Source organism: Myotis davidii, unplaced genomic scaffold (assembly GCF_000327345.1).
Source record: "Myotis davidii unplaced genomic scaffold, ASM32734v1 scaffold740, whole genome shotgun sequence".
NCBI classification, from domain to species: domain Eukaryota; kingdom Metazoa; phylum Chordata; class Mammalia; order Chiroptera; family Vespertilionidae; genus Myotis; species Myotis davidii.
This window is the reverse complement of record NW_006292349.1, coordinates 190,683-202,151: the sequence shown is the minus strand read 5'-3', so window position 1 is coordinate 202,151 and position 11,469 is coordinate 190,683. Positions and strand designations below refer to the sequence as shown.

The 11,469-nt window shown below is 40.8% G+C and overlaps 1 protein-coding gene across 1 annotated transcript; it reads left to right on the top strand.

Annotated features, from left to right (window-relative positions):
* Positions 1–6,627: 6,627 nt before the first annotated feature.
* On the top strand, positions 6,628–11,465 carry RBMX (RNA binding motif protein, X-linked; the record flags this gene model as incomplete). Its single annotated transcript, XM_006765879.2, has 9 exons — positions 6,628–6,801; positions 7,893–8,021; positions 8,222–8,328; positions 8,858–9,029; positions 9,712–9,864; positions 10,147–10,261; positions 10,357–10,482; positions 10,566–10,648; positions 11,293–11,465. Coding segments are annotated over exons 2-9 (1,038 nt in total), but the record flags the coding sequence as incomplete, so codon positions are not given.
* Positions 11,466–11,469: the final 4 nt, after the last annotated feature.

Here is an 11,469-nt window from a genome sequence, read left to right as displayed (position 1 = left end):
GGCACATCCCTACCTGGGGAAACAACCTTTCTCGGAGAGGTGACCTTGGTTAAAACACATAGCGCCAAGAAGGTGAGCAAACATATTAAGAACAGTATGCCATATATGCCAGGTCCCTTGAAACATATGCTGTGCAGATGTTTCTTCCCTGCAGCGACTGTGTCAAGCAGCAAGGATGGACCGGCTCCCAGCAACCCAAGCCATTATGCTCAATTAATATTTGACAAAGGAGGCAAGAGCATACAATGGAGTCAAGACAGTCTCTTCAATAAATTGGACAGATACATGCAAATAAATGAAGTTAGACCACCCACTTACAGCATACACAGGGAGGTGGGGGTCTGCAAATTTCCATGTCTATCAAGTTCCCAGGCAGAGCCTATTCTGCTGCTCTGGCAAACTAACTACATTTTGGGAAGCACTATGCTATGTAGCAGAAGGAAAGGAAGATAGGATAGGTATATATGTATGTTTGGTAACCAGAAGATCAGGGATTTCCTATGTAATGGCTTCTATTTTCTCAATGAAATAAGAGTTGGGGTCAAATATTGAAAGTGTGGGAGCAGGAGGAAGGTGGTACTAGTATAGGTGGTTAGAGAAGAGAGGAGAAGTTTAAAAAAAAAATAAACTATTGCAGAAGGTAGGAGAGAGAATTGACCAAAGGGTATGAAGTCAAATTAGTGGACAATATTGAAGTCTCATTTGTGAACTGTGGTCTCATTTGAGATCTATAGTACACTCATTCTGCTCAATTGTGTGACATTTTCCAGTAGACGTGGAGAAAGTAAATTATCAGTGTCACCCAAGACTGAGGTCTTGCCTCCCCAGTGTCTCAAAAAGACATTCAGTACCTCATGCCCAAACCAGGCACCTCCATTGATTTCTCCCTCACTCTCATAGCCTAGCCCTTATCAACATATTGGCTAACACTTAACATAATGCTTACTATGCTCTAGAAATGTTATAAATGTGCTGTGTTGTATATATTAATGCATTTAATCCTGACACATCCTATAAGTACTATTATTACCTTCATTTTGCTAATGAGGATGCTGAGGCACAGAGAAATTATGGATTTTTCCAAATTCATGCAGCTAGGAAGTGGCAAAGCTGGGCTTCAAACCAGGCATTCTAGCACAAGGGTCCAGTTCACAGTGTTGTTTCAACTTCCTAAATATCTTTCTGATATATCCACTCTTCTCCATTTCCACAACTATCTCCACAACCCTAGACCAGTGGCTGGCAAACTGGCTCGCGAGCCATATGCGGCTCTTTGTCCCCTTGATTGTGGCTCTTCCACAAAATACTGACTTCTGCGCATGGGCCACGAAATTCCAGTTGAACTGTACATGCACGCCCACATGTGATATTTGGTGGAAGAGCCACACTCAAGGGGCCAAAGAGCTGCATGTGGCTTGTCAGCCGCAATTTGCCGACCACTGCCCTAGACCAAACCATGTCATAGCTCATCCAGACTACTGTCGTAAACTCCTGAGCAGTTTTCTAGCTTTTATGCTTGCCCCTTTATAACTCATTCTTCACATTGCTACTGAAGCACTTTCAAAAATACAAATTAGCTCAAGTTTTTCTCCTGGATTAAAGCCCTTCAGTGGTTTTCCATTGTTCCTATTCATGACTTACAAGGTCTTGGATGATCCTGACAGCTTCTTAACCTCCCAACTAGATCACTTGTCATTATTTTCTCTAAATCACTATGTTCCAGCCATAGTAGCTTCATTTAAGTTCTTAAAATACATCAAATTATTTTTTTCAGTAGAGCCTTTTCACATGCTGTTACTATTATCTATAATGTCCATCCTGCAGTTCTTTCCATGAATGGTTACTTTTCTTTTTCTATTGTCCCCATTCCTCCCCCTTTGCCCACCTCTACCCAGCCCCTGCCCCCCTCCCTTAGTCTTCACCACCCTGTTGTGTGTGTCCATGGGCTATGCATATATGTTCCTTGGCTAATCTCTTCACCTTCTTTTACTTCTCATTCTTGAACTCTCAGCTTCCATGTCACTATTTCAAAGACATGTTCCGTGACTTTCATAAGTAGGTTTCCTCCAATTGCACAAACATACTTTTTTGTTATTTTCTATTACTGCAGCTTGCTTTCTTCATAGCAGTTTTTACTATTTTTAAAATTTGTTTTATTGTTGATTTTCTCACACAGCCTTCCACTGGAATGGTAGTTTCATGAGAGCACGGACCAAGTCCATTTTATTCAACCATTGTATACCAATCCCTACCATAGGGGCTAACACATAATAGGTACCCAATAAATATCTGAGAAGGCAATGAGTTAATGTATTTGAGGCAGCCAAGTGGTAAAGTCAGGAAGTGTGATATGCACATTGAGGAGTACAAGGGAGAGATTTGACATAGGAGTCATAGGGACATTTATCATAGTGGACACCCTGGCAATGGATGAGATTTATCCTGGAGTGAGGATAGAATGAGAACAGAAGAGGATCTAGGCACAAGACTGAAAAAACTCTAATATTTAAAGATCCACTTGAAAAGAATGAGCTATCAAAGCAGTGTGAGAATGAAGAAATGCTTTTATAGTCAAATGAATTAATTTTTTCATTCATGTCATCTGGATTTTGTGTTGGGAAGTTCTTTTAACTTTACCTTCAAAATATGTCCAGAATCCAACAACTTCTCAATACCTCTGCTGCTAGCCCCTTAATTCAAGGTACTATGGCAATCATCTTTTGGTAGATCTCTCTGCTTTCACCCTTGCTGCCTACAGTGCATCCAGGACACAGCAGCCAAAGTGTTCTTCTTATGAGGTAATACAGATATGTCACCCCTTGGCTCAAGGCCCGCCAGTGGCTCCTGGTTTCAATCACAGTAAAAGATGAAAGGGAGCAGAATTTGCCACCTCAAAATAAGTCTCTTAGGCATAAGGATTATTATTATTATTATTATTATTAATTCTCACCCAAAGATATTTCTCCATTGGTTTTTGGAGAAAGTGGAAGAGAGAGGGAAAGACTGAGCCTGGGCTGGGGAAGAGCCTGCAACCAAGGTACGTGCCCTTGATCAGAATCAAACCTGGACCCTTTGGTCCACAGGCTGATGCTCTATCCACTGAGCCAAACTGGCTAGGGCATAAGGATTATTTTGAGTTGATGGTTTTTAAAAAACAGTAGACATAGGAAAAACTCTGAAACTTCAGTATAAATTACCCTTTTGTGGGAGACATTTACATTTAGTAGGGAAATCTCCATTTGTAAGGTTGTCTCCCTCTATGTAGCTGGAAGAGGAGGATTACCAAATCTCTGGAAACTGTCATTACTAGAGAAGGCATTACTAATGGATTTAGGCCTGCAGAATGTCCATGCCCTGTTTACTGTGATTTTCCTGATAACCTCCCATAACTGTCTCCCCTCTCCCAATCTTCTTTCGTCTTTAGCTGCAGATGGTATTTAAGGTGACAACTTGAATCATTTTGGGTAGTTACTCAGTTTTCCTGCATCTCTCCCGTGTATACAGGAGAAATACATATCATTAAACATGTTTTACTCATGTTAATCTGTCTTTTATTACAGGGGATTCTCAGACAAGAACCTAGAAACATAAATGGAAAATTATTTTTTTCCTGGACAAAGGCAGTCTTTGGTCTACAAAGACCTATGTGACCTGACACTCTGTTACTTAAGAGCCTTATCTCTTACAACTCCTGAGTTTCATATAAATGGAAGCATCCAGTATGTAGCCTTTTGAACTTGGTTATTTCTCTTAGTTTTCTACTTTTGGATTTATTGCTGAGTAGTATTCAATAGTATGGATGTACTACAGTTTATTCTTTCATCTGTTAGGTGATTTGACTTTGGATGGTGGGCACAAAATGCAATATGCCAATCATATTTCATAGAAATGTATACTTGAAACCTATGTACTTATTAACCAATGTCACTGCAATACATTTAATTTTCAAAAGATTTTAAAAATTTTTTAAAAGGCTCCCCTCCCCATTGCCTTCTGATCCAGTCAGTAGGCCCTCTGCCTCCCTCTCCAGCTTCTTTCTCCTGTGGGGTCCCCATTCTGTGATACAGCCATAACAACCCTCTCCTACAATTCCCTCAATTAGCTGTCCCTCCTCTCCCTCCTTCTCCTAGTCCTTGGAAGTGCTGCCCCACAGTATAGAACACTCTCCTCCTTCTCCCACATTCCTGGACATTAACTGCAAAGACAAGAGTGATCTAATCCACAGGGGTGCACATTTCATTCCTAAGACTTAGGGGAACAGGAACATCTGTTGGCCCTGTTCTGCCCTAGACCAGCCTGGCTTAGAGCTTAGGGAAAGTCCTGTAGTCCTTCTGTTCTGGATCTGAGACAGAGAGAGTGCCAGTGGCCCTCGGGGCAGGACTTTTCTTTTTTTTTCCTTTTTTTTAAAAATATATTTTATTGATTTTTTACAGAGAGGAAGGGAGAGATATAGAAAGTTTGAAACATCGATGAGAGAGAAACATTGATCAGCTGCCTCCTGCACATCTCCTACCGGGGATGTGCCCGCAACCAGGTACATGCCCTTGACCGGAATCGAACCTGGGACCTTTCAGTCCGCAAGCCAACACTCTATCCACTGAGCCAAACCGGTTCGGCGGGGCAGGACTTTTCATGATTCTATCTGGAGGTGCAGATTCTACTGGCTGAACCTGGCACGTAAGTGGTTTTTGCCAACCTGGCCAATTTTCAACTATTGCCAGAGCCAAATCTTGATGGTTGTGAGTACACACACATACAAGAGTTTATTCTTGTATTATTATTAATTATTGTAGTAGTTTCCATATGAACAACTATAAACCTACTTTTGCCTATCCTGGATGTGTGTGTATTTAATATTATATGATCTTGGGACTTCTTTTTGATTGATTGTTTTTAGATTTATTTTTGTTGTGTTGTTTTATTTTTTATTTTTAATAATTCTTTATTGTTGAAAGTATTACATATGTCTCCCTTCTTCCCCCATTGATCCCCTACCCCGCTCCAGGCCCTTACTGCTCCATTGTCTGTGTTGAAGGGCCATGCATATATGCAAACAAGATCCTTAGTTGATTACTCCCCCCCCACCCCCACCCCGCTTCCCTCAGAGATTCCCCACTTTGTTCCATGCTTTTGGGACTTCTTTTCGCATTGTATTCTCTTTTTGGTGGTCTCATTCATTGAGATGGGTTTTATTTCCATTTCTAAAATAACAATTTAGCCCTGATCTCTGAGCATCAGATTTCCCAATCTCTCTCCTCTGCAACCATTTTGGTAAATGGACATCACCTGCTAATGGCTTCCTTTTTCCTCAATTCCACCCTGTCCTTCCCCATCTGTTTCATTAGCAAATCCTGTCCATACTACCTGCCATGTACATCCAACAATTGTTGTTTCCTCCCCATGTCCACTGCTACAACCCTAATTTGAGTCACTGTTTTCTCTCCTGATCTGTTTGCTCTATCCCATTGGTGTCCCTGCTTCCACACTTAAGCCCACAATCTTTTAATGGATTTGCATGTTCTATTTACCTTAACTCCCTCCCCTTATAACCCTTAAATTCCTGTCACCCTGGATCTCTTTCTGTCCCTTGCTATGTGCAAATTCTTAATCCCACTTTATGCTTAGTACTGTTTTCTTTTCCTGAAAAGCTCTTCCCCTAGCTTTTCCATGGCTGGTTTCTTTTTTCCCTTTACATCTGATCTCCAAAGTCACATCTTTAGACAGACCTTCCCTGATGTCTAAATCAAATTTGGTCTCCCAAATATTGTCCATCAGAGCACCCAGTTTACTTCAGCCCTGGCACTAATCACAATATGCAATAAATTGTTTTATTTAATTGTTGTTTTAGCTTTTAAAGAAATTAGAAATTTTTTAATTTTTGTAATTTCCCCCCAATGGCAGACAAAATACACAATGCCCAGTTAAATTTGAAGTTCAGATAAACAATAAATAAGTTTTTTAATATATGATACTTACTTAAACTGAAAATAAAATATCTGAAGTTCAAACTTAACTGGGAGTCCTGTATTTTTCTTCGCTAAATCTGGCAGCCTTACCCATGGAGGTGCCCTGCCCTTGTCTCACTTGTTCTGGGTTGTATTCTCATAGCCAAGCACAGAGCCCACCATTTAGGTGTTCAGTTTATCTGCTGCCTTTTTGTATGCCCCCATCCCGATATTAATTTATCAGAATTTTATCCATACACTAAAAATTCTGGTTAAATGTATTTTGGGGGAAAAATATTTTATCATCCATACCTCTTTGTTTTCCATTTCTGCAACATGGGCAGTATCTACCCTCATCACGTTACTTTTGAGCATTAAACCATTTAAGGGATGTTAAAGTTTAGCAACGTCCCCCGGTCACTACAACACACAATTAACTTCAGTTATTTAGTAAACGCAGCCAGGGAACCAGTTCACCGGAAAGCAAAACGCGGGTTTACAGCACACGGGTGGGGGCTGGGAAAACGGTTAAGAACCAGCCCCCGCCAAGAGCTGAGGGCCCGGAAATGGGGAGGAACTAAGAATGAATGGCAGAAAAGACAGCCAATGGGGAGACTGGGAACTGCTCCCACCTCTCCCTTGCGTTTCAAATTCTAAGCTCCGTTTTCATCCGGGTCCTTCAGCCTCGTTCCCGGGCAGTATAAAGTTTGCTGTCTCCTTTGTTCGCCCTCGTTGCGCAGTAGTTCCTGCAGGTCCTCTCTTCCGTCCTCCGAGCCAGCGGCCCTCCCTGTGCTGAGCGGCTAGGAAGCCTCTGTCAGCGAGCTCGTAGGAGCTTGAAACCGTCGTCACCCCTCCAGTAAGTGTGTTCTTTCCTTAGACCTTTTTCTTGGCACTCTTGTCATGTTAGAATCTGAGATTATCTCCCAGGAGATGGGGCTGGCGGGCGCCATTTTAAGAACCCAAAGGTGCCGACCTATTTAGATAAAGCAGAGTGTCGCGGGGAAACAAATGCAGAGGGTCCGTTTAGTTGTATGCCTGGAGAAAGTGTGACTGTCGCCTGCCGGGGCGGTGGCGGAACTCCGGGTTTTGGCTGGACAAGGAGAGACCACGCCACCGCGGTACTTGTATTGGGATGGCGTCGGTTCTACTGATGGGCACGTGCAGTTTTACGCGAGGTCCTTGTTCATTGGTGGGGCCTTGGAGAGGAAGCCCTTTGAATTTTCCCAGCTACTGCTGATGGTAAAAGTTACTCCTCTGACCGGTGCCGGTTCTGGGCTGAGTCCAAGTGTCGCCATTTTGTGTTTTCCACGCGGTTTTTAGTGACGGTTTTAATTGGGTTCTGCTGCAGCCAGGGAGTGTTGTACATTCCAGTGCGCGATTTCATGTCCGTTATTTAATATGAAATGATATTGACACTTTTTAAGGTTCTTGTGACCTTTTCGGCGCGCCATGGGCCGGTGAAGAACGGGAGGCATAACTTGGCTCAAACTTTAAATTTCTAAGTAAATTTATCAGGGAATCCTAATAAGAAAATACAAAGTCCTCCGAAGAGAGCTTGATGTTAAGGACTTGCGTCTGGCCTGTGTGTGACCTTGAATGAGTTGATAGTCTTCAGGGTAATTAGGATGTAATTGTACCTTTAAAAGGCTACAATTCCGAGATTAAACTTGTAAATGTTGAGTAGCCCTTACTAGATTAAAACTGCCAGGGTGGGTTAAGGGTAAACGCATATATTAAATTGATCCTTTTAATCAGTTTAATGGAAACTGCACTTAAGGCTTAAGTAGTTAATTTGGGTTTCCTGCTTAGAAGAGCTCACTTTTGGTGTCTAGTTATTAAGGAATACTGGTTTTAGAAAAATAAGAGAAACGCACCCCGATAAATTCATGTGTCCGATAAACTTGGAACTTTTCCCAGTGACATACTATATATATTCTTTTTCAATAGACTCTTACCAGGAGGGAAACATGGTTGAAGCTGATCGCCCAGGAAAGCTCTTTATTGGTGGCCTCAATACAGAAACAAATGAGAAAGCTCTTGAAGCTGTATTTGGCAAATATGGACGGATAGTGGAAGGTGAGTTTATCTGAAAGTATATGCAGGGCTATTTTGTAATTAAAAAGGGAAGCTATGATGAATTTAATTGCAATGATCATCTGAAATGATAATGTATTTTGTCCTCTAAGAAGTTCTGAGCTTTCTTTTTTAAAGATTCACTTTTGTTAAATTCATTTGAACCAGAATAACACTTTTCCCCCCCGAAAATGACTTTTTAGTACTCTTGATGAAAGATCGTGAAACCAACAAATCCAGAGGATTTGCTTTTGTCACCTTTGAAAGCCCAGCAGATGCTAAGGATGCAGCCAGAGATATGAATGGAAAGGTGAGATTGTCTGCATACTAATGCAGTGTTCTCTACTGCATAAAATGGCACAGTGTTAGTCAAGTCAGGCCTAGGACATGGCATCTCTGGTGTATAACTTTATAGGACTCTCTGATTGTAACCCTTGGTAATTTTATAGGCAACTTTACAGGTATTACTTAAGTCTTTCAGTTCAGAATAGTGTGTGATGTTTATTTTATCTGGGATTTATAAACTGCTTTAATAACTTGGCTTTTCCTTTTGGTTACTAGTATTGATAAGTTGATAGCTGGCCTTGTTTAAAATCTTACCCACCAGTAATGCAGTGGGTCCACCTTGTTTGGCTCAAATCATCAGTATCAGTCTTAAAGATGAGTAAGCATTTTAAGTAATTGGAAAAGTAACTGACTATTTGTATTATTTTTCTTAGATTAATTAGTGAGCAAAATTTACCTGTAATTACCTTTTTAAGGTCATTGCTGTCAATGTGCAGTGGATGTGCAAGTTCTTTTTAAATGTTGATGTAACTAACCGCTTTGATATTATTTAGTCCTTAGATGGAAAAGCCATCAAGGTAGAACAAGCCACCAAACCATCATTTGAAACTGGTAGGCGTGGACCACCTCCACCTCCAAGAAGCAGAGGCCCTCCAAGGGGTCTTAGAGGTGGAAGAGGAGGAAGTGGAGGAACCAGGGGACCTCCCTCACGTGGAGGGCACATGGGTAATTTGGATCTACCTCATTCATGCTTGGTGTTTAAGTTAGGAACTGCAAATCCATTCCATGTGTGCTTTGTATAAGTCTTTAAGGGCTCCAACTTTTGAAATTGAGAACACATGCTTAACTACCAAAGTGATAGTGACTTAAAAATGGGACATCAAACCCTAAATTACATAGTGTTTTTAAATGATGAGAAATACACTATTTATCCAAATAGTTAACTCTAGGAAAAGACACTTAAAAAAATTATGATAGGCCTAGCTGATTGGGCATATGAAAATTAAACAATTTATCAGATAACTTTAAGATTATCCTTTTGTTTTATTTCACTAGCCTGTAAAGACTTCATGCTCGGTATTTTCTTAAAAATATATTTTTATTGATTTCAGAGGATGGGAGAGAGAGATAGAAACATCAAAGATGAGAGAATCATTGATCTGCCTCCTGCACAGCCCCCACTGGGGATCAAGCCCACAACAAGGGCATGTGCTTGGACCATGACCTCCTGGTTCATAGGTTGACATTCAAACACTGAGCCACACTGGCAGGGCACATGCTCAAGTCTTGTATGTGTGAAAACTAAAGCAAGATTCCCCAACTGAACAAGTATTCTCGATGAAGCAAAGAACTTTTATAGCCTTTTCTTGATTCTTGTTAATACGAACATTTTTCTTTTCTAATGTAGATGATGGTGGCTATTCCATGAATTTTAACATGAGTTCTTCCAGGGGACCACTTCCAGTAAAAAGAGGACCACCACCGAGAAGTGTGGGTCCTCCTGCTAAAAGATCTGCTCCTTCAGGACCAGTTCGCAGCAGCAGTGGAATGGGAGGAAGAGGTAAGTTTCCATTTATAACCATCTAACGTACCACCATCACACAAAAGATTGAGGGGTGAATCCTAAAAATACTTAAAACTGACAGACCCCAGGTGATCTAGGTATGTGCAGTAAATATACATTAAAAAGAATTTAGGTGTGAATAGAAAATTTTAGAGAACAAAATACCATGATAGAGTTCTAGGTCATATGTCACTGAATCACTGTTTTTTTATTGTCTGACTTAAGTTCACATTTCATTTTTTATCTTTGAGTGTATTTTAATAATGTTTTTTCCATAAGCTCCTGTATCACGTGGAAGAGATAGTTATGGAGGCCCACCTCGAAGGGAACCCCTGCCTTCCCGTAGAGATGTTTATTTGTCCCCAAGAGATGATGGATATTCTACTAAAGACAGGTAACCGGAAAATGTAATAGCTCCCTCTTACAAATGATTAGTGTTGAAGGGAAAGCTCATCCAAAGCATCAAACAAGTTATTTTTGTTTTGGTAGCTACTCAAGTAGAGATTACCCAAGCTCTCGTGACACAAGAGATTATGCTCCACCACCAAGAGATTATACTTACCGTGATTATGGTCATTCCAGTTCACGTGATGACTATCCGTCAAGAGGCTATAGGTAAGTGACTTTGCTTCCATGATTTTGCTGTAAAACGTTGTAAAGGTTGATGCTCTGGGCTTAAATTTTTCTCTTTAATTTAGTGATAGAGATGGCTATGGTCGTGATCGTGACTATTCAGATCATCCAAGTGGTGGTTCCTACAGGGATTCATATGACAGTTATGGTAAGATACTGGTTTAGTGTCTTTAAATATCACCAGCTTGAGTTTTTAGGTTCATGAGCCAGTTTACTAGGCTGTGTGGTGCTTGCTTTTAAAGGGATGTTTGCTTGCTTTTAAGGGGATAACTATCAGCTGGGCTTTTCCTAGTTTTGTGAGGGGCTTTTGTTGTTGTTGTTTTTTTTTTCCTATAAGTTGTTTTTTTTGAGGCTGTTTGCTTGCTTTGGAGGGGATTTTGCTTGCTTAAATTGGCAGCCTTATGTGTTTTCCCCCAACAGTGCAAATACAATTTAAAAATTTTATTAACAACAACAAATGTTTACCATTCCAATATGAAGGAAAGTCTACAGTTCAAAATTGCAACTTATCACTGGAAAGTGGCTGAGTGTCTACTATAAAATAACAAGCTGTCTGGAATATCCTCTTGAAATACACACCGTCTTCAGTCTTTTCAAACAAACATTAAAACCCATCCATTTCCATATCTCAGCAAATGAGCAAATCCCTGTTAATGGCCAGCAATGGCACAGTTTAAAACCTCCCAGTTGAGAAAGTAAAAGTTTAATACAGAAATTCTGTAAATTCAGATTTAAATGTTGTATATATACAATTTATAGTGTTGCCATATTACCTGACCATTGACCCTGCAGGTAACTCACGTAGTGCTCCACCTACACGAGGGCCCCCGCCATCTTATGGTGGAAGCAGTCGCTATGATGATTACAGCAGCTCACGTGACGGATATGGTGGAAGTCGAGACAGTTACTCAAGCAGCCGAAGTGATCTCTACTCAAGTGGTCGTGATCGGGTTGGCAGACAAGAAAGAA